Here is a 24,629-nt window from a genome sequence, read left to right as displayed (position 1 = left end):
TAGGGAGTCTTTCATTTTCACACTCTACCATTTCTTTTCTTATTACTTTTTTTACAAAGTTGTTGCTGCCTGTCAAAGAAATTGAAGCACCCAGAAGTGGAGGCTGGTCACAAAACCATTGGTCAGGATTGGTTAGGTTAAGTTATTGACAAGTCCATTGGACTGGGATCAAGCAAAGGGGGTCTGGTGCGTAAGCCACCGGGTTAGGGCCGCAAAGCAGCTTTTAGGCCTCTTGCATTCCGTACGGTGAGAGCAGTGTATTCTAAAAGCCGAATTAATTTATCATGTCTGCTAGTGACAAAGGTATTGGTCTGTATTGTACATTGTTTCATTACACATTGCATTTGTGTTTTTATTGTCCGCTGGTTTGTAACAATGCATTTCACTTGATTGCTGGGAATGATGTCATATCCTGTTCTATCCCAACCAATGGAAAAGTTACAGCAGGCTTGAGCAATGAGTAATGGCGTGTGATAAATTATATTAGGTTATAAAATTAAATGTAAACCCCATGGCTCAGGTTGCAGCTCGCCGGCCGCTCACCGCTGGGTTCCGTGGTTCAAATCCCACTCACTCCATGTGAATTTTGTGCTGGATAAAGTGGAGCTGGGACAGGTTTTTCTCTCACTACTCCGGTTTTCCCCGTCATATTTCATTCCAGCAACACTCCAGTATCATTTCATTTCATCTGTCATTCATTAATCATTGCCCCAATGGAGTGGGACAGGCTTCGGCAGCCGGCACAATTCCTATCCTCGCCGCTAGATGAGGGCTTCATTTGTTCCATTCCTGACCCGGCCGAATGACCGGAAATAGGCTGTGGATTTTCATTTCATAAAAATAAATGTACTCCTGGGGGAAGGCGGGTGTGTCGCAGTGAACACCTCTCCTCTACAAGGTATTCCACATAAGATTTGTAACATTTCAAATCCCTTATGATGCTATGAACGTTATGCTACACATACTGAATTTCTACAGAGTATTGTCCTCTTGACCAATAACACCATGATACTGTTCCACGAGAAGGACGTAGGATGTCCGTGACGTACCATTGAAAGTAATCATTTTCATTATGAACCCATACTGAAATTCAATATACAATGTTAAAATTATAAGTATTTATTTATACACTCGGCTATTCAATACCAGAGTTCCCTCAATCACTACTATACGTGACCTGAAGTCATACCCAAGGTAATCCACATCACGACGCCAGGAGTAACACTGCTGTGCCTCGCCAAAATATTGGAAGAATGGGACCTCTCCCCTGGTCACCGCCATACTTGCAGACAATGGTCGTCTGGGGGTAGTGCAGAACCATAAATCTATACTTTGAATGTTGAACCAAAAAAAGAACCATAAATAGTCGCTGAACAATAATGCGACACGGTTTATCACTCATGCTTCCCGGTCATGGCACCATTGTAAACACGGCTGTTTGTGTTGTGGTGTTAACAGCAGCCTGCACATGGGATGGTAATTCCCCAGTCCTCTGCTGCTAAACTCCAACCAATGGTGCTGGATGACACACAATATTGCTGGTAAGCCATTATACACCATGCAAATGCTGGGGCTGTACCTTAAGGCCACAGCCACTTCCTTTCTACTCTTAGCCTTTTCCTATCCCATCGTTGCCATAAGACCCATGTGTTGGTGCAGTGTAACGCAAATTGTAAGAATATTACTGTACTTGATGACGTAGTCCACTTCTTACTTCATACTTTTGCGTTGTATTTTAAGGGCAGTGTCCATATCCATGTCATACTTTTTTTTAAAATGACAAAACGTCCATATTTTCTTCTTCGGATACACGAGGGTACAGGAAACAAGTCAAAAGTTTACACAGTTTCAATTTTAGTTGCTAGATGGCATCACTATATACACTAAAGTCTGTCATAATGTTTTTCTACATAAAAATTCATAATACTTTCATTTTGTTCTTTGGCAAAGATTTAGACATTTTGTAAAACAGTGTTTAATAACTTCGCAATGTTACACACAATGAATCTCATGTTAAATCCCTACTGACGGTTGAACTTCTTTTAAAATGGTACGTAACTATTTTAATCCTCCTAGTCATTACTATATATATTTTACGTCCAATTAAGACGAAACCTCGCACATAAATAGACATGTTTAGACTCCGCATTGAGTCGTCCTCAGTAAGACATGTATACTCTACCACTCCATCGGCTTCTGAGGAACATGAAGTTCCTGTGCCGACATACAGAACACCAAAAATGAAATAGTTAAATTTTTTTGAAAGCGTGATGAAAGTTTTTAAAAAACGTAAAATTTGCATTAGGTTATGGAAACGAGACATCTGGCATACCTACCCTATTCATTGTCACTGGCTTCAGAGTCCGAGCTATTCACGCGTACATCATTCTGGTCACCATCCCATACTGCATCATCCTGACTTCCGTCCAACGCATTTGCGATGCCCATCTTCAAGAAACTCTTCAAAATAATGTCTGTCGACAGCATATCGCATGCCCGCATAACCCAATCACATACGAGTTCAACTAACGGCCTCTTTATTTTGCCTGCTGGTGTCAGCTCATGCTCCCCTCCTGCCATCTATTTGGTGTACACGGAGTTAGATAGCTGCAGTCGCTTAAGTGCGGCCAGTATCCAGTAATCGGGAGATAGTGGGTTCGAGTCCCACTGTCGGCAGCCTTGAAGATGGTTTTCTGTGGTTTCCCATTTTCACACCAGGCAAATGCCGGGGGTGTACCATAATTAAGGCCACGGCCGCTTCCTTCCATTTCCTAGGGCTTTCCTATCCCATCGTCGTCATAAGACCTATTTGTGTCAGTGCGACGTAAAGCAAAAAAAAAAAAAAAAAGCTAGCATTCGGTGTACAGTTTACGTATGTTGTCCGTGGAGGGCTTGTTGATGGAAACATCTAAAAGCTGTAGACAATGTGCGAGTTCACCAGGAATTACGAGATCAGTTTTCATTTTCTGAAGAAGTTTCTTCGTGTCTTCCAAATGTACGTGGAAACTGTCCCACACTAGCATTGCTGGGCGTCAAAGCAGTGTCCCTGGCCGCGCTCCCACACTGTACGGACCCAGTCCTGGACAAGAGCTGTATCCATCCATCCTTTCTCTTGAACCCGTACATGAATGCCTTTGGGACACTTCACTTTATGCACTGTTTTTCTTTTGTAAATAACATAAGGTGGTTATTTTCTTCTGTCTGTGGTTATTGCTAGCATGGCAGTGCAATGCTGTTTTTCACTCCCATGCTAGATTTTCCATTCTTATTGATGGTGGTGTTGCATGGCATATCAAAGTTTATTGGGGTTTGATCTGCATTCTCAATTTGAGATAAGAGGTAATTGTTTTTCTTCCGCATTGCTATTACATGGTGTTTAAATTATACGATTTTTGTCACTGAAATCACTTGGCATTCTATGGCAGAGATGTTCGCCTTCGCAGACACAACCCCTTTAGTGTCGTGAATCTACAGATCCAACCCCGACTCACTTTCAGATTCAAACTGCTGATTCCTCCTTTAATCACTAGTTTGCGCGCTTTGAAATGTAGCATTTCGTGCAAGATACTGAAGCCATCATTTAGCAACTCTGTAACGTAATGAAATAACTCTTCTTCCAGCTTAGGAAACTTGCCAGTGTTCGGCCCTCTGAATGCCTTACGTGTTTGGTTGGTGGTTTCTAGTGTAGCTTTCTGTTTACGCCAGTAGTGAACATTAAACTCCGTCACACTGAATTCTTGACTGGCATCTCTGTTACTATGTTCTTCAGCATATTTTATCACTTTGAGTTCAAACCCAGCCGTATAACTCCCACGTTTCTCCAGGACTTAAAGATCGAGCTACACAAGAAAACTTATCTGAAAAACAACGATAAAACATGAAGACAGAATACTGGTACTTGTTGTTGACAATACAACAGATGGTCGATACCTAATACCGTGATTACTTGACTGTCTGGACAGGGAAACACTCCCAGTTCATGTGATCAGCTCTGATGGACAGGTAGCATAGGCATATTGTCAAAGACTGAAGAGTGAGAGGGATGGCTGAGTGTGACTGACTGACTGACTAAGAATGTGGGCTTGGAGTGGAGGTTTGCAAATTAGGTATTTTTGTTACAACAGCTAGCCTCAACCGTTCTGCAGGTAGAAAGAAATGCAGCTTCTTCTTGTATGTCATTTACAAAGTACCCTAACAGCAATTGGTACAGTTCCGATATTTAATGTAGGAATGTCCACGGAATACCCAAACCTCATTCCGTGTATGTACCATATGTCTTTATGATGTCAGTAATTAAAGCGAGTTATGTGCGGGGATTTTTTCCTGTAATTTCAAATATTATGTGCGAGTAAAACACTACTCATATGCAGATTTCTATGATTTCATTGAGGAAAAGTTTTTTTTAAAAGCAGTTACATTCATCAGAAAAATATGTTGACCATGTAACAGTAAAACTTGAATTACAATGTATACAATGCATGGTCAAATAAGTTCAGATTCGACTACCAATTTAAAAAGCAGAGTCTCCCGTAGAAACTAAGATCGTCCATGCAGTGGTTTTACACTGGTAGATAAGGTGCAGTATTGGAGGCGTGCCCATAGTTCGTGTTGACCTTGCAAGTAGCGTGCACGTGTTCGACCCCGCAAGCTTCAGTTACCAGTCTGAATCTCAGCTGTTAATATGGTGATATAGTTATCATTGCAACACCGTATTGTCTTACGTAAAAGATATTTTAAATACTAGTTGGCTCGACGGGTATGCAATACATTTGTTCAGCAATTTCCTGGTGAAGTGTCACCTTAACGAGCACAGATTCACGTAATTGTAAATAAATTTGAAACGACTGGCTCAGGATTCAATAAAAAAACATGCGCGCACACAATTTTAACAGAGGAAAAGCTAGACGACATTGGTGCGAATCTTGAACGATCACCGAATAAATCACTCACAAAATTAGCACAAGTAGGGGTTTCGGTTTCTTCTGGACACAGAGCTACAAAGCTGTTCCACATCAAACCGTACAGGTTTACACGGCCCCATTGTTTAAAACCTGCTGATCCAGCCACGAGAGTGAGATATTGTGAATGGTATCTTGCATCATTGAATGATGGTTTATTCGACAGACACCATGTGTTCTTTTTGGATGAGGCCTGGTTTTGTCTTGGTGTGCATAAAATCCTAATGGTGTTCATGAAGTCCCTCATTATGAAGGATGACGCTTACGGCATATACAGAGGGTTCCAAAAAAATATAGACCTCTTTGATAGTTAATATCTTTGGAACAAAATGACATACGTTGCAATTCTTGCACAGTAGCGTAGTCCAGTGTTTTCTCAACAGATGGTCACTTGAATAGCGTGACAGCCTTGGTGCAAGTTTTCCAACAGATGACAGTGCAGCAATGAAGTAGGGTTGTTGCTTGAGCAACGCAAGGCTGTATTAGAGTGGTACCGGAAGTACGAAAACGTGGAGGTACAACGGCAGTGGGGTAATGTGTACGTAACTCAGCCACCAACACGTATAACAATTTATTGTATTCGGAATAAATTTGAAGCAGACAGTAATGTTCAGGATGTGCATAAGAAAAGGTCTGGCTGACCCAAAACATCAGCAAATCCAGCTTCCAGCGCTGCTGTGTTGCAACATTTTACTAGGTCACTTGAAGAAAAATCTGTTAATTATGGTGTACGTGAAAGCAGGGTAAGCCGATCAATCATACGACGAATTCTGAAGGCTGCAAAGTGGAAAGTGTACATTCCAAGATCTCTGCCGCTATGACCGAGGAATACCCAAATTGAAGGATGGAGTATTGTGAGTGGTTTGAAGGCATGCTTCACGAGGATGAACGGTTTGCAGGGATGGTATCTGGTCTGACAAGGCACAGTTCAAACTGAACAGTACTGTAAACCGCCACAGCTGTGTTTGCTGGGCTTCTGAAAATCCTCGCGTTCACGTGGACAAGCATGTTAATCTATGCGTTAATGTGTGGTGTCTGTTGTGATGTGGTTTGATTCGCCCATTCTTCCTTGAAGGTACAGTAACTGGTGAGGTGTGTCTTCATATGCTGCAAACATCAATTTTTACCTGCCATCCGAGAGGTGTTTGAAAATGAAAGATTTTTACCTACAACAAGATGGCGCTCCAACTTGCTACTGCAGAGATGTCAGAGTGTACTTAGATGAAAATCTACCTGGACGATGGACAGGTCGAAGAGGAGCTTTTGAGTACCAACCATGGTCTCCAGACCTTACACCTCTTGACTTTTACATATGGGAGACCTTGAAGAATGAAGTTTATAGAGAAAAGCTGCACTGAACGAGCTACAAGAAACCATAGAGACGTCTGTGCGGTTATCACACCGGCAACACTAACAGCTGTAGTTCGGTCAGTACTTCAGTGGCATTGACGTTGTTTGGCTTCTAATGGGGGTCGCTTTGAACACACAATACACCCTCCTCCCCCGCCCCCTTGTGCAAGAATTGGAACGGTATGTCATTTTGTTCTATTAATATTGACTATCAAAGAGTGTACATTTCTCTAGACTCCTCTGTAAGATTGCGTACACGCTTTAAACAGGACGGCCTTGTGCAATGTAAGTTCGGCTGAGGCAGCTGCCGTAGCGCAGAGTACAAACACCGTGCGTTCGGTCTGGGTTTATATGAGAGTTATAAGTAACAAAATCTCATTTTGTTCCGTACTGAAGATACAATAAGTAAAATTCTTTCTGGAATAAAATTACTGTGTCCACCTATTCAGTACAATTATATTTTGTACTGATTAAATTCTACATGAAATATAAACACTACTTAGGGACATGTTTTGCCCTAGTTTTGGGCATCTTTAGCCTAATACTAATCTTAAGGTCAAGTCTTAAATCTATTAACCACCTTTGAATGAACCAACCTAATGTTCATCCATAAAGTTGGAGAAGCCCCAATTCATGGTGTGATCAGTCTCTAGCCAATACGTACACATTTGCATAAACTTTCATCCAGATGTTTCAGACGTTTTCTAGTCATTATAAAATATATTATTGCTTCCTTGTTCACAAATTCTGGCATTTAGTTAACGTACATATTGTAAACTATGTAAATATCACCTAAAACACAACTTTGTAATAAGCATAAGGCCATTGTATTTAGTATTTGATATTAATTTAAGTTTAGATTTTGTCCTCTCCGGTATAAATTCAAGTATCAAGTCGAATAGTGCAGACAAAGCTATTATGTTGATAGATGTTTACTGCATTAAATGAAGAGGTTGAATGTCTTTGTGTAGGCCTAAGAAATCTATGGGCTGATGACACAAACTATCGAGCCATCTCCAAAAACCATAGAAAATGGTTAGGCGTCAAATGTATCTTATTATCATCGAGCCAAGAGAGTTATTTCCTTTCAAGAGGCTATTAATTTGAATATTGTTGAAGGCTTGGGTGCAACAAAATGTTAATTGTAAAATAAAGTTTTGAGAATGTTTACTGATAAAAAAATCTGAAAGCCAGCTTATTTTATATTTAACATTATTGTGTAAAGGTATAAAATTCCCTCTTGGACAAGGTAGGTAGAGCACACCATGTATGACCATGTTCTCTTCTTAATCACTTGCACCTTAGTTCCTCATGTGATTACCAACTGTATATGATGAAATTCTAAAAGAATTCAATCATATACGGTCCACCTATTCAATACACTTCTGCCATTTATTAAATGGTTTATTTAAAGTTTACATAGTTGAATAGATGGTTATATAATTTAATTGTTTTAGAACTTCATCATAGATACAGGGTCTTTATTTATGCTTGGAAGGGACATTCTCGCTCGACCTTGGCAGACAGTGACGGTTCAGTTGCCGGCTACCGCGCGTGCGTATCTGTGGCAGAATACGGTGCTCAAAGTCATTATCGTGCATTTTACTCACCATTTTTACTGTTTATGCTGAAAATGTTCCCCATGCGATGCCAAACATAATCGGCATCTCCTAATGAAGTTTTCGGTTACTCTAGCAACTTCTTCAGCACTGATGGATGCAATTGCAGCTCTTATATTTTCTTTAAGTTCGTCTAGTGTGTGAGGGTTGTTCCCGTAAACAATATTTTTTAACATTCCCCACAAATAAAAATCACATGCCGTTAAATCTGGGCTACGAGGGGGCCACAGATTTTTACTTATGATCCTTGTACCAAACACGCAGTGTAATTCAGCAATTGATGCCTCAGCTGTATGAGCTGTGGCAAAATCCTGCTGAAAATATGCTGAAAAACGTTCTGTGTATGTCAGTTCATCAAAGAATTGGTCAAGGATTTCATCTCTATAACGCACATTGTTTATTGTGCCCTCATAAAATATCGGGCCTATAATTCTATGAACGTTCAAAGCGACGCAGACCCCGATTTTCTCGTCGTTCAGCAGTTGCTCAAACACTATTCCTGGTTTTGTTGCACTGTAGTATGTTATTTTCATGGCCATGTAAATGGAAATTAGCCTCATCTGAAAAGAAAAAAAATTACTTGGGTTCAGTTTCACCTGAGTCTACCTTCCCTATAACCCAATTGCAAAAATTCACTCTCTTAACGGGATCTAGCGGTTGTAATTGTTGCACTGCGCTAATCTTGTATGGTTTCAGTTTTAATAATTTTGTTGCCTTCCAGGCAGAAGTATGAGATACCTCAGTTTCCTGTGCCAAACACTCAAGTGATTTTTGCGGTGTGTGTTCCACTTTTTCGCCAATGTCACCTAATTTAACTCCAGTAAGGAAATAACGACCTTAACATCTATTTTTATTGTTTACTGATCCTGTACATTTGAATCTCTTGGCTAGTTGCTTTATTGTCCGATTGACACAAATGGGTCTCCCTGGAAATTTCGCTGGAAATTTTTGTCTTGTCCTAGCAAACTATTTGTACACTTAATGTAAGTATTGTGCAGATATCCACGTTCACGTAACGAATATTTCACATACATTACAGCACTATACACAAACACAATAAAACACTATACAATACGACACAATACGCAGTAGTTTCATTGAACACTCCATTATCTCGGTGCTTAGCTGTCAGCAAACTGCAGGAAGTGCTGGATACCGAGCGCGCCAGTGGGCTGTCATCGACCGCCAAGGTTGAGCGAGAATGTCCCTTCCAAGCATAAATAAAGACCCTGTATTTGAAGTCAATACGGAATCGGAATGAATTTTATTACTTGTAATAATTACCAACGGTTGCGTAAACACTGCAACATTTGCATATTAATTACTGGTCTGCGCATGTTCTGGATAGCGGCAAGACATCAAGTCTTAACATGTCAGGGATGTATAGTATAGAGCCTCTCTAAAGGAGCATGTGTCTGTGTAGAGGGGACAGTATCTTGTCAGACCATTGTCCTACAACAAACCGTTTTTTAAACGTAACCCTGAATTTTAAGGAATTCTTTGAGTGCTGCCACATTCAATAAGTTTCAGCCAATGGCAATGTTTCTTCACTGAGGATATATGGAAAATGTCACATGATTTCTGATATTTTGCTGTAAAAGTATATTTCTGGGGCAGGTTGGGGGGGTCCCTAGTTTTAGCAGTGAGCACTCCATGTTATACGATGGAAGATTTGCATTCCTAAACTATGTACTTCTGGCCAAGCGTTAATTGTATTCCTTTACCTGTTACACAGATTACAAAACTATAGGTTATGCTGTTTTTGTTGAACAAGTCATTTTAAATTCTTGAAGTGTTTGAAATTTATTCATTATCTTACAATATATTTGTTACTTTATCCACTTTATGTTCATTACCTAGAATGCTTTTGAACTGTTCAGCAATATGTGGTTTTATGAATTTTCACAGGTAGGCTACAAGTCATGGTATTACGTTACCCTATGGTCCAAAATATTTATAATGTTATAAGTGGAAATTAATGCAATCTTACTTGGAGAGCGTCTCAGAGGAGAGATGTGTTCATTGCGATGTCCAGAAACCCACCATCCAACCCCTAGAAGTACATTTACTGTTATAGCCTAATTAAGATTATTACACGCCATTTTCATTTCTGAAGTAACTACTTCTATTCCTATTGGCAAATGTAAAGTGGCAGGTGATCTTCCCGTGAAGAAAGTTAATAATAATCCGTTACTAACCGCAATACAATAAAAGCACAAACTAAATGTAACAGGTTAAGAACACTAGAGGCCTAGGGCCGCTTTGCGGCTGCTAACCGTTCAGACCAATGGTCTCTTCCAGATCCTATCCTAACCGTCCGCATGGCGAGAATCTTGTCCAGATCCTATCCTAACCGTTTGCACAGCAAGAATCTTGTCCAGATCCTATCCTAACTGTCCGCACGGCAAGAACCAGTCCAGACCAATTGTGTTTCCACACGAAACTGGAGGCCTAGGGTCGCTTCGCGGCTTCTAACCGTCCAGACCAATGGTCTTGTCCAGATCCTATCCTAACTGTCCGCATGGCAAGAATCTTGTCCAGATCTTATCCTAACCGTGTGTAACAGTGATCACCACAGCCAGGTATCGAAGCATAGTTCTTAAGTACAGAGGTTGGCAGCACTGAGCACTGTTGGAAAACATCCTATCCGAGAAGGCCGCGAGTGAGGAAACAAACGACGGTGTTACGCACGTGTGAAAGTCTTGACCCATTAGGTAGAGTAATGATCAGGTCATTTTATAATTTGGCAGGTTTCATTCCTGGTGATGGGACATTTCATCAGCTGGAATTTTGTGAGCTATAAAGGGACAACTTTGTTTCAAAAAAACAGAATTGTTAATAAACTGCTATGGATGTCTTAAATCCTGGCTCTACTGCCTTTTACATTGTTAAGAAAGAGGTATAAATTTAAATTACATCAAATAATTTATGCATTTTTGTGCAGTCTTCCATATTTTTTGTGTATTCAGGCTGAATCTTCGTATTTCCACCTCTGTTAAAAAATGCACTACATTTCTCAAAATTACAAGAGTGCACCATAAACAGGAAATATAATGTTCAGTTTCACCTTCAAGGCATCTGGGAAGGCATGCTGTGGGTCCAGTGCTCTTTAACATTATTCCAAACATTTTTCCAAACCATGTTGAACGACCATTATGTTTGCCGTTCCAACATTGAGAATGTCTCCGGTAGCGCACATGAAGGAAAAAAACAAACACTTCTCTGATATCAATTTCTTTACTGCTCGAACCATCTTGGTGCTCTCTTACGTCCATCTTAATCTCTGCCTTGCTCCTTGCAACAGCAGTCCACGATTATGGTTGTAGGCTTGAATCACATGGGCAAGATCCACTGATAAAATGACAGAGAATGTTATAAAAAGAGATATCTTCTCTTCATAACTTGAGATGTTTTAATACCAAGCACATGAAGGCAATTTGAAAGAAGATGCAGAAAAACAGGTTTATCATGCTTACGGGGATGAAGGTACTTCAGTGTATGTGGGACTTGCCATTTCTTTATCTACCACCCCTATACAATTTAAGGAAGATAAATAAATAACAACAACTTGTCAAAGGTTGAAGGAGGACTTTGGCAGTACAAAGCAAATATCATTCAGGTCAGAAAAGGAAAATTTGACTGTAAAAAGGTCAGGCAGGGAAGGTAAAAGCGATGTGAGATTTAGCTGGGGCCTGAATATCACAGCTAGTAAGCCTGTTCTTGCGAATAGGTTATTTGGTGAACCAGCTGCCCCTTGAAATGTTACAATCCAGTAATACACCATTACTTGTGATGATCGTTATTCATCTGTTTGCCTCCCATGTGGTAACAACTCACTGGACTGGACTCGAGCAAGACCATTTGTACACCAATCTAACAAACGAGTGGTTGGATGCCAGTATAATGGATATTGTCGTTGCTATGCTAACTGCTTGTTTATTAGCACCATGGTTATGTCTTGTTTGTTAACTCTGAGAATAAGTGGCAATTAGCGACATAACTTGAGATTTTCTTTTTCATATAACTACAGGAACCCGTGTTTTCCGGTAGTATGTAACCAGTGGGGTTCACTTGGTATATGTTACATTTCCCTGAGTTCTGCTAGTCTAGACCGTTTGTAAGTTGAATTTCTTTGTCAAGTGATGCTTAATGAATCTAATTCGAGGCAGGAGACACCAGGAATTATTTTTAGAGTCTGACAAGAGGTCACTTTACTGAACTCTGTTATTGGTAATCATTGAGTTCGTTGAACCTATATATCAAGTTCAGAGGCAGGACTTGCCTCCTGAATCCAATGTTTATCTAATTATCTTGCTCTGAAAGTCTACTTCAGCTTCTTATTGTACTTAACATGTTGTCTCCTCTTTTCTCTACACACTCCCTTAAACTATATCTATCCGTCTACACCTTCCAGTGTAACTGTACTTGATGTATCCTTGTATAAAATTTATACATTTCTGATTTCCCTTTCCTGTCTCCCCCTGTTCTTGCTTTCTTCAGAACATAATTTTTTGTACCATATTTTCCACAACTCTCTGAAGTTCAAAGACTGAGAAGTCTTTATCTTCTTGAGCACCGACAATTGATATGTTAATTTTTATAACATGTTCATTGTCGTCTCCAGTACTGAATAAAAAGTCTCTAGTTTTCTTGTGTTGCTGAGTGGAGAGACCGGTGTCCTGTTAACACAAAACGATGACTCAACTTAGTTCCCAAAAATACTCGCAAACTGACAGTGGCTGATTCTTTTTACTAATTACAGTTTGATTCTTCTCTTCTGCATCTCTTAAGTTCATGAGTAGAATCCCAGGTATGTAGGTCGCCAATGCACTGGGTGAGCCGAACGTGTCCTCGGACACTCCTGGCACTAAGTCATTCCTTAAATTAGGCCCTCTCAGATGGCCAAAATCTTATGCGTGGAAATCGAGCTGCAGAGGTTCTGTGCATCGGGCCAACTCGGATTGGTTTGGACAGTCATTTTGCGTTGAGGCAACTCGGCTAATCTCGGCTGAACTCTGCTTGGATGGTGGAGCGCTGCAGAAAGAGAAAGAGACCGCTATTGCTCAAAAGCGAGGGTGGAGGCCTGTACTCTGGTCAACCTAACAAAGTTGTCTTTTGCACCTTGCGCTGTGCAATGCACCAGTGCATGTTCCCTGAAAGGTCCTGCCTTTTAAATAAGTAAATAAAAAGGAATGTTTCTCTTTAATGTGCTAACAACCAATAATATAACTTTAAAGCTTAACAAACTAACAACCAATATCTGTCAATGTTTAGGTGTGTGATCTTGTTTAGGAGGAAATGAAGTGGACTCCAGTACTGGTATTAAGTTTTTTGTTTTCATAGCTACAGGGATCATTGCTTTCTGATAGTCTGACAAGTGGATGGCATAAAACTACATTATAATGTAGGGGCAGCTGGTTCACCTGGTATAAAATGGTCTTCGGTTTTGTAACTGGAAATGAAGTAGAATGAACTTCAATGGAAAGCATTCTATTAATACTGCTGGCTATAAAGAGTGAAGGACAAGGCCAGAGGTAGAATGTGGGTCAAGAGTTGAGTGCTTGATGAGTACATTACCTTAACTGAGATCTTATACAATAAACACATTCACTTGTTTGGTCTTTCCTTTTCTCCTTCTATGTTTAACTTCTGTCTGTGTATTTATCTTTTTGTTTCTTTCCTTTCCTTATGTTTATCCTGCTTTTTCCTTATGCTATACTTTCCCATCAGTACTGAAGATCTGTCAAGATGGCCATTCAATGTGTGTTGATGCCCGTCCTTGTGATAAACTAGGACGTACAAATGAGCTTGACAGGGGCTGATAAAGAACTTGGATAGATGTGGAGACTGTTCTTGTCTCCTGTTTGTTACTCCTTCTCAGACCGACTTGTTACGTGTTCTTACTCATTTTCCTACTTTTTCTGTGTATGTTTTGAAATTTTAAACGAGTCATACTAGAGCCCAGATTTTCATGTACTATCATATTGCAAAACATGAACAATAACCTGGAAAATGTACACTATCAAAATTCAGTTCCTTTTGAAACATTGTAAAACAACTAATTTCTCCAAACTGTCTTGATTTAAGCTCATCCGTTTACCTGTCAGCACATTCTTAAGCACAGAAAATGACCTTTCGATGTCACAAGAAGTGACAGGTGCATACTTCATTGAAGGCGTTTGTGACAATGTGAGGTCAAATTGTATGTCTTTGTATGTCTTGGCGTTTCACCACAATATGTTTATGAGCTTGATGAATTCAGAATTAGTATTTGAACGGATCACTTCGTTCAAATTGTCTCTAGTTGCTGCAGCTACTTCTCCGTGTGATGATGGCAGATGATAATGTCTTCAATTACTGCAAATGATTGCCTGCTGTGATACCAAAGCGTGACACGTGAGAGTTCCGGTTAGCAAATTCCAGAATAATGGAGGAGGGTTCAGTGCAAAACCAAGGTTTGTAAGGTGCTATCTTAGTATCGCTACGTCACAGATGTGTGATACAAGTTTTGTTTTTTGTTCGTCTAACATAGGTGTAAAAATGAGCAGTCATTTACTAGTTCACAATTTACGGTTCAATTTATAACGGGAACACCCTTATTCCGAAGAATTAGAGATCGACGTGGGGCTTTCCGTCTTTTGTCAATGTTTAGTCCAGCACCATGTAAGGAAGTGCTTGGTTAATTGGTTTATAGGACGTCTACGGTATGTACTAACTTTGGTTGCCAGGAATACATTCTCTTCGTCGCTCAATAATAGACATACTGTATAACGTGGAAAAGCGGTCCCAAATTCTGCAAACTAACATTCATAAAAGGCACTATCACGCAAGTTAACATTACATATGTGCCAAAGTCAGAAGAAAAGTCATATTATGCAATATAAACTTTCAAATATTTGCTGTTAAATCCAAAATCTTCAAAATATGGCGTGAAACGCCAAAACATGAAGGGAAAAAGAACGGTTATTTGGAAACGTTAAGTCATAAAACAAATATTTGCAAAGTTTGTAAAATGTAACTAGCTTATTTAAAAACATTCATTTGCATGGAAATCTGGGCTCTAGTCCTCACTCAGTTTAAGACTGGTCTTCCTTACATTTTTAATGAAATGCTTGATCCTTTACCTTGAGGACAAAATGTAGGTTACCTGGTTTTATCACCAGTTCATAATGTGTAAACTCAACCCTACCATTGGTGCAATAACCCTGATCCTTGGTCAACTGCTGCTTAGCCTGTGAAGGCCTATAAAATTGATACTACCACTGAGCAGGTGAAAGAGCTTAGGAAAATGACTTGAAACAATACCTGAAGTAGGGTGAAGAAGAGATCCTTGATGCTTGCCAGGGGTCCACCAACCCACTCTGAGAAGTATTCTTACGTATGTAAAAGAATTAACAGACTGTGTTCTTATTTGCTGGCTTGGGTCACGTGTGATGAAGATGAGTTCTCTATAGTCTCCAGTAGAGCTCACATAGGGTGTGGCATCAGGGCTGCCAAACCACTCATTGAAATGTCATGTCATGTGCCGGTGACTAAGTTTTCTCTGTAATATTTGTCACATTTTAGTAGATGTGGGAGATGCCAGAGGACTGTCCCCGACCTGGGGGCTTATGATCTCATATACGCCCTTTGCTAGGCTGAGTAGCTCGGGCAGTAGTGCGCTGACCTGAGGTCAGGTTGGCAGGTTCTATCCTGGCTAACCACGTTGTCAGACTCTGTAGACTTGACACCTTAACAATCGTAGCCAGACGTAAAACAGATAACATTATTTTTGTGTGATAGTGTGGTATACCAGCCTCGTGTCCAGATTTAACGGCTTGTGAAAGAACTATGGGACAAAATTCTGTCACCTCAGTGTCTCCGATAACCACAAAAGTAGTTTGTGAAACGTAAAACTAACGTGTATGTCCAGTCCTTGTCCCGTTTGTCTACGTGGTCGGGTATGGAGTGAGATGAAAAGAATGGCATGATACCAGGAAGTGAGAGAGTGAAACTCATTGCTGGAACATAACCTTCTCCTTATATGTTACAAATTTCATATTTGGTCCGTATTGAAATGTACATCAGGTTAAGATATTACCAAAATTTATTAGGATTAACCTATTCAATACAGTACATCAATTGAATAGGTTGATCCTAATAAATTTTGGTAATATCTTAACCTAACCTTCTCCTGTCGAATAACACCAGTGCTTCATGTCCCCATCTGACGGACGAAACTCCATCATGTGCCGTCACTCTATATGAACACTGCAGAGACATTTGGTATTTAATCAAGGCTTTCAGCACGTAGTCTGGGGATCAGAAATTATACGTATACCACCACCTTCAGTCGGACTCGAACTGGCTAACCAACGTTGTCAGACTCTGTAGATTTGACACCTTAACAATCATAGCCAGGCGTAAAACAAATAGCATTATTTTTGTGAGATAGTTTTTTAATTATTTGTTTAAGCTTGGTTAAATCACTTTTGTATTGTGTAAGAAATCTTTGGCATCAGTTTTTGCTTCGTCTTGATTGATACTACTGGCTAAAAGACTTTCTTAAAAATATTAAAGTGGGAAGTGATGTAGTGTTCTATTACCACATGGTTGTGGGAGTTTGTGAGTGGGAAGGAGTGCATGGACACGGCTCTTAATTTGTATTTTAGGAAGTGGAAGGTATTTTGTAACATTGCAGAGTTGTATCTGTATGACCTTCCCTTGAACTTTTATCTTGTTGACAGTTGCACATATCAACACCAGTTTATTTCATTGTCTTGATAAGGTTGGAGAGCTTGCATAAGAGACGTGTGGAAATACAAAGAAACTTATATTCCAGAAGTGTGAAAATAATATCTTCTGAGGATATTTAGATCTAAAATATTACAAGAAAGAAAAGGAATACCTATATCCAGAGAACAAATATCCCTTGTCTGAAGTGTAGTGTTAAATTGTATTCTTTCCGACTATATCTCTAGCTTTCAATTACACTCCCATAAATACTTGTGGTCGATGTCTGGTCTGAAACTTCACTTTTCTTTCTGCTTTTTAAATTGCCTCTTATGTGGAGAAATAAGCTTTCTAATGGTGAAAGAGTTGCTGAAATCAGTTGAACGGTTCCCGAGAGTACCCTTTGTATGCAAACAAACTTGCCAACTTAGTTTTTTATGAAATTAGTGAGTAATAGAAAGTCGGTATTGACGGTAAACAGGTGGGTTGTCAGCTTAAGATTTAAAAGCTGTTATGCAGACACTAGGGTAAATAAATAAAAATTTCACTTTGGATATTTATTTTTAGAAAGTTGAGTGACAGAATTGCATTATCATACATTCCTTTATAGAATAAATAACCTTTTCTTCAGATGTCTTTTAAAAACAGTAGTTCTATGCATTTGTCTGTATTTTAATTCTTTCATTCTAATCTCTGATTTGTTGTGGTTTGTAATATCCAATTCTCTTAAAGAGATTTTCTGTAAGGTGGAGCTGTTCATCTTCGATTCTGGTCGATTCCCCAGAGGTGGAATTTGGCATTTAAAACTGTAAATATGAGACATCCTGGTCTTACCTGCCAGGTGGCCATGATAGTTGGGGCGTGAAGTCAGTGGGTTTCTTCACTGTGGTTAGGCGGTTCAAATTCTGTTGGCAGAAAAAGTGTTGCTGTTAGATTATTGGCTGAGAGTTAGGAGAGGTGATGGTATATAGTCATTACTAATCACTAGCTTGAGTGCCAAACCAGTTTTCTTATAGTTATGAATTTCATTGTTGCACTTTGAAGTGGGATTACAGTAAATTAAAATTCTTTCAAGGTCCACCTATTCAATACAATAACATTATATTGTGATTCAATCACATGTCAAATGGTACTAGTTTTAAAATCTGTGTGGTATCATCAGTTTTAAGTGCAAATTAAACAATTATATACATATGCCTAAAACATCTAAAACACATTTTAACACATTATAAAATACATTACTGTACTGTAATGATACACGAGATAAGTTAAAATTATTTTACAACTGGATGTTGTGATATAAAATTCTTCAAATTCCGGCGATTCATTTTTTGTTATATAGTCCAGCCTGTGTACATCCGTTTTAAGTGAATTTGTGCTGTTTTATGCTGTCTACGTGGGTGACACTTATTCACTTGATATTAGGTGGTTCCAGGGAAGTTTAATTTGTCATGTAAGATTGTGATGTGACTCGAGATGAAATTCCCACTTCAATTTAAACCTGAAGAAGAAATTAGCCAAGTTAGACGTTGGAAGCAGTGTATGGAAGTTTCTAGAATCCTTATAATCATTAAATGACAATTGACTCACCTTGAGCAGCACGTTGAATGCGTATGTTTCACAGAGGGAGCCGGACAAATTTGTGTGATAACTAAGGTAGGCAGCGGTAAAGGAGGTGGGGCACGTGCGGGGGAATGGGACTAATACGGATTGGAAGGATGGGGTATTGGGGGTAACTGACGGGAGTGTGTATTGCGGATTACTTGGAAAATCAAATTGCTTTTCGAAAGTTTGGTGTTTTTGAGCCAACTGATTAAAAGATTGAAGATTAAATTCATACTAGAGTCAGAAATCAATTTAAAAAATTCTAGATCTAACTATTATCAGAAATCTCTTTGGTCTGTCTTACAAAATATACAGGAAACATACACAAACTGCTAACACAATCCATGAAGATTCCATACATCCCCCAATGCACAAACGCGCAGCATATAATAGCATGGCCTATCGAGCTTTTGCCATACCCATGACAAAGAAAGATCTTAATAATGAACTTAATACCATAAAGGCAATTACCAAGTTCAATGTGTACAACAGGCCGTTTATAGAACAAATAATCAACAAATATAGGTACCAGCCTAAAACCAATCTTAAAAAAGAAAAAGCTCCTATTTCAACCACCTTCACTTATGATGTCCACAAAATCACCAACCTTTTCATGAAACACAATGTAGGAATTTTATTGTAAACAATAGAACCTCCAAAATTTTACAGAATTCTGCATCACTCAGTACCCCCAATATTTACTCCAAATCTGGAATATACAGACTAAAATATAAAGAATCCAGCAGTTCGTACGTAACTTTATGATTAGATATTCAGAACGTCAATGCGATGAGGCACAACAAGTTCTCTGGTATTCAAGATATGGAAGTTCTTCAAACAGCAGATGAGGTACCCATTATGAATATTATTGAAAGTTGTTACATTAACCTGTGATCAGTACTTCAACCCCAATTATAATTTAAACAAAATCTAAGAGTAACCCAATATTCTTTTAGATCTTTTAAACAATTGGCTTAAAAACACCAAACTATCGAAAAACAATTCAATTTTCCAAATAATACGCAATACACACTCCCATCCATTACCCCCACTACCCCATCCTTCCGCTCCGCCTTAGTTCCATTCCCCCGCAGGTGCCTCACCTCCTTTCTTCCCCTCGCCTCCTTTACCGCTGCCTACCTTAGCTATCACACACATTTGTCCAGCTCCCTCTGTGTAACATACACGTTCAACATGCTGATCAAGGTGAGTCAATCGTCATTTAATGATTATAAGGATTTTAGTAGCTTCCATACATTGTTTCCAATGTCTAACTCGGCTAATTTCTTCTTCAGGTTTAAACTGAAGTGGGAATTTCATCTCTAGTCATATCACAATCTTACACGACAAATTAAGCTTCCCTGGAACTACTTAATATCAAGTGAGTGTCACCCACGTAGACAGCATAAAACAGCACAAATTCACTTAACCCGGATGTACACAGGCTGGACTATATAACAAAAAATGAATCGCCGGAATTTGAAGAATTTTATATCACAACATCCAGTTGTAAAATAATTTTAACTTATCTCGTGTATCATTACAGTACAGTAATGTATTTTATAATGTGTTAAAATGTGTTTTAGATGTTTTAGGCATATGTATATAATTGTTTAATTTGCACTTAAAACTGATGATGGCACACAGATTTTAAAACTAGTACCATTCGACATGTGATTGAATCACAATATAATGTTATTGTATTGAATAGGTGGACCTTGAAAGAATTTTAATTTACTGCCAAACCAATTCCAAACCTCTCCTCAGTGTTTGTATGGAGCCACTGCTGAGACGTTAGGCCTTGAGCAGACTCTTTGCTGTTATTCGACAGGTTTAGGCTATGTTTTACTCTCACTGCATCACTATTTCAAACCGGACACGCAGGTCGGCCATGAACATTAGACGAGCAGAACATATCCTTGGACACTAAAATAAATAAATAAATATAACCTGTTTAGAGCAAAATTCTTGAACTCCGACGACTCTCAAAATCTCCAACAATTAGAGTGATGTTAAAAGTATTTTATTATTTGTTGTTGTTGCTGAATGTTTAGCATACTGGCCTTTAGACAATTAGAAATAGGAAAGGATTTCCACCTATCAATAGCACAAATTCACTTCACCCGGATGTTCACAGGCTACCTATCAATAGGTGGAAATCCTTTCCTATTTTCTAATTGTGTAATTCATCAATACGGAAATGAAGATTATAGATTACGATACTGGCCTTTGGTCCGAAGGGCCTATAATGTGGCTAATTCCTCCACCTCGGGGACCAGGTATTTGTTGTTGTTAGTTGTTTAGTCACTTCCGACTCTCCGTGACCCCATAGACCAAAGTGCGCCATTTTTTCCTGTCGTGTACTATTTTCTGAAGTCTTTTTAATTGAGAGCCGTGGCTTCCTTGATGCCATCAATACACCTCATCTGTTGTCGCCCTCTTCTTCTGTTACCATCAGTCTTCCCTAGCATTAAGGTCTTTTCCAGTGAATCTTGTTTTCTCATGTGACCGAAGTACTTTAGTTTTTTTCAGAGTATTTGACCTTCCAGTGAACAGCCTGGGTTGATTTCCTGCAATATGGACTTATTAGATCTCTTCGCAGTCCATGGAACTCATAAGGAGTTTTCTCCAACACCTTAGTTCAAATACGTCTATTCTTCGACGCTCAGCCTTTCTAACTGTCCTGGTCTTGCTTCCATACATTGCTACTGGGAAGACCGTAGCCTTCACTATACGAATCTCTTGAGCAAAGAGCCTTATTACAGTTACTTTCAGGTAATAATTCCATTGGTTTTAGGACTTCAATTCTTGATACTACACCATCATCCAATGTCAGCACAGCATCATATGCACCTATCCTAAGTGTCTGAACACCCAGATACAGTTATTCAGACTGCATTTACATTCTGCATTTTTCCATGAACACATCTTTTTAGAAGAGAGGATTTGCTGAGTTCTCGATATATTTGTTTTATACCTTCCGTTGTTAGCATTGGTCAGGCATGCTGATGTCTGTAGGTTCCAACTGCTATAGATTTTTGGTACTTACGCCATGAGTCAGCCCCCTTTGGACAAAGATAGTGGATTGGATTTTAATCCTTTATACAAAAACTGATGGTCAAGTTGAAAGTGGGTGTGGCACTTTCTAGCTATACACTGAAAGCTTTCTTTCGAATAAGAAGTCATTTTGCTATGTTTAACATATCAAATTGTTTGTTAAGGAATACAGATATTTTTAAGCCCAAAAAACAAAAATTATATTTTGGCCATTTTTGTACTTCCTGGTTACCATAAGCATACACAGTTAAAATCCCCAACCCAGCTGGGGTTTCAATCCGGAGCCGTCTGATCTGAATACTCTACACTGACTTCAGGCAAGGAGCTAGACAAAGAGAGACTAGACACATTTTTTTTTTAAATGTAAAAGTAGACAGGCAGCTTGAGAGACTCTAGGGTGGTGGTGGTGATTATTGTTTTAAGAGGAAGTACAACTAGGCAACCATCCTCTATGTAACACTAATCAGAGGGAAAAATGGAAGGGATCCGACACTTCGATAAAAGAAGATATCGGTCAAAGAAAGACGAGGGCCACGAAGGGCGTGAAAATGACTCCCTAGCCCTCGCAAACCTAATAGCGTCGGGGTCGGAAAAGAACAAGAGTTGACCAAGTGAGGTCAGATAGGATAGATGAAAGAGAGGAGCCTGGCACAAGTAAGTGGAAGCAATGCCAGGACTCAGCTGAGGGCCTCGTGGTCGCCAGCCCACGCTCCAAAGTTCAGAGCCCCTGGGGCCCCTTTTAGTCGCCTCTTACAACAGGCAGGGGATACCGTGGGTGTTATTCTACCGCCCCCACCCACAGGGGGAAGACTCTAGGAGCTCATTAGTAGTTGCTAAACAAGGTAATGTGCTAACAAAGTGACACTAGTACAGCATGCTGTTGCTATGAAGACAGTGAATCTGAACTGATGTATAAAACTAACGATTCTGAGTGTAAATAACGGAATCTAAATTTAGTTCTTTTTCTTCCTGACATGATGCATCTATGTGCAACTTTCTTTTCTTCAATTATATCGGGCAAGCAATGAAATATCCTGCCAAAACACTGAAAATGTAGATAAAATTGATACTAAATTCATACAAATCAGAGAGAAGCATATAAGTATATAAGGTGTGCTAAGTAGGTAGGGGAAACCAGAATTACAAAGGAATACTTTTCGAGAACAGGAAAATACTCTTCCAAGATGACTTCACATGCCAGTAGTAGGCAAGTTTACAGTATTTTCAAACAGGTGATGCAATTGTGTACAAAATTCTGTCGGATCTCTTTTCTTCTTGCTCAAGTTTTTAGTCATGTTGTTTTCTCCCCAATTAATGGGGACTTTAAGAGCCTGAACTCATCTTTCATCAGAACGGATGTGGCATCTGATTATTCTTAGACATTTTTTTGTAAGGTAGCTGTAAATATTATACTATCAATTGGAGAGATCGAAGAAAATTGGGCAGTTTTCTCCTTGTTGGTTGCACAAGCTTTACTTTTAGGAACACTGTCCACATAGTTCTCACAGCTTTAAAACTTTGGTCCCAGTGTTTCATTATAGGCTAATGTGCTGCTGGATACTACGGTAACGTGAACGAATCGTATCCATGAAATTTCATTGTAATTTTTTGCTTACATGGAGGACAACACATATCAACAGTAAAATTTGCAGTAAATTGATAAATATCATTAATAGAGAACGGTAACTATTCCGATGTGGGCACGACTCTCTTCTGTGCCATTCTGCTTCATCGTGCCGTCTTTTGTTTCCTTCTTGAGGTCCAAGGCTAGCACCGACGAATGGAAGTGCTGTCTGTAAACACTCACTATTTGTCCATCAAGGCTAATGCGGGCAGTTCAAACGGGAAAATGTAGGTGAAAAGTATATTTTAAGGAACACAGAAATTATTTTTGTTGACAGATGAATAGCATGATCGCTGGACCAGTAATTATATTAATGAGTTATGGGCACAAGTCAACAATTTGCCCCACCAAGTAACATTAAGCAAAGCAAAGAAGTTCAGTGAGCAATGGCTACACACAATAGTGTTACATGAACAAAAGACAGTGAAGTGCCGTGATGTAGGCCTAGTACAATTCATAGTTGTAATGTAGCAGGTGTATGTATATATTTTTTGCATAATAATGGTGGTATTAATTAATTTACTGCTAATATTACTTTTAATTTGCATAAAAGCATTTATCCATTTAGGACAAAAATTATAATGACATTTCAGGGAAACGAATCGTTCATTCAACTTCTCTCCTTTTGGACCTGGGCCATGGTGTGTGTACTTGAAGTAGTAGAGAGCCATGTCACTAAGGAACCATCAGTTTGTTGAGAAGTGGTATAATTGATTTATGGCTCTTGTAACATGCACTCTTGACATAAAAAGTGCCGTGGAGGTTATCACACTGGAATTAGATAATACCAGTTAAACTACTCCTTTGACCCTAATTGACATTCCAGATATGATAAGAACAACGTATTGTAATGAGGACCTGGTTATTGAGGATTCGTCGCTATTGTCTTTCACAGTACATGGTGCAGGTCCTTAAGTTTTTTAGACATAACGTAGTCTGGCCATAAGTACTATTACAAACTGTCCACTAAATTCTACAGCTTTTCCTGTGGCGATATACAGGTTTCAATAAACATCGCATGTTCCCACGCATTTCTTCTATTAATAAATGTCAATATTTCATTTGAAAGCACCACTTGCATACAAAGCTGAAATGGTGGGATTTGGAAACAAATGTTTGAAGTTCACAAAAAAATAAGCTAAAATCGGGAGAAATAATAGGATAAATCGGGAGGCGGGAAAAACTGTTGAAAATCCCGAGTTTTCTACCTAAATCGGGTATGCAAAGGTAATGACACCACTCATAAGTAATGCAGACCCATGGTATTCCTCACATAGTGGTACTAATCTCAGAAGCTGCCAGGCAATACCTGTTATAATATACCATAGAACTCCTATATTGCACAAGACATGTAGAATAAGCAGTTTTGACCAATTGTATTTCATGATTCCTCTGGATTTTTCCTGATATTCATATCTAAATCTCCTGATTTCTGGTTTTGTAAAGTCTTTGTGTAGTAAATTACCTGTGATTAGTACCGCTATGTGAGGAACACTATGGTTCTACTTTACCACTTATTTGTACCATTATGAGTGGCCAGTGAGCTGGATTTTGGACCCCTTTAGACAACAAGCCTCATCAATTCAGGATTTTGCTTTGGAAGCAGCCCTTTGTTCAGTTTATACCATTGTTTTAAGTTATTTTCTTATGGGAAGATCAGACATTGCAGATCAGATCCACTGATTGGTTTTAAGTTCATAATAA

The 24,629-nt window shown here is 39.2% G+C and overlaps 2 protein-coding genes across 2 annotated transcripts in view; one reads left to right on the top strand and one right to left on the bottom strand.

The window, feature by feature from the left end:
* LOC136882117 (U2 snRNP-associated SURP motif-containing protein) overlaps positions 1–24,629 on the bottom strand; it is a 238,506-nt gene that overhangs the window by 138,434 nt on the left and 75,443 nt on the right. Inside the window, exon 2 of the mRNA XM_067154643.2 lies at positions 17,474–17,544. Within this exon, the coding sequence (XP_067010744.2) occupies positions 17,474–17,488 (15 nt within the window). The 5' untranslated portion in view covers positions 17,489–17,544. The remainder of the gene's footprint in view (positions 1–17,473; positions 17,545–24,629) is intronic.
* LOC136882118 (solute carrier family 25 member 32) overlaps positions 1–24,629 on the top strand; it is an 89,227-nt gene that overhangs the window by 5,433 nt on the left and 59,165 nt on the right. The window lies entirely within an intron of this gene.

Source organism: Anabrus simplex, chromosome 10 (genome assembly GCF_040414725.1).
Source record: "Anabrus simplex isolate iqAnaSimp1 chromosome 10, ASM4041472v1, whole genome shotgun sequence".
Taxonomy (NCBI): Eukaryota; Metazoa; Arthropoda; class Insecta; order Orthoptera; family Tettigoniidae; genus Anabrus; species Anabrus simplex.
Note: the sequence above shows the minus strand (reverse complement) of the source record. Positions and strands in the feature narration are given on the sequence as shown.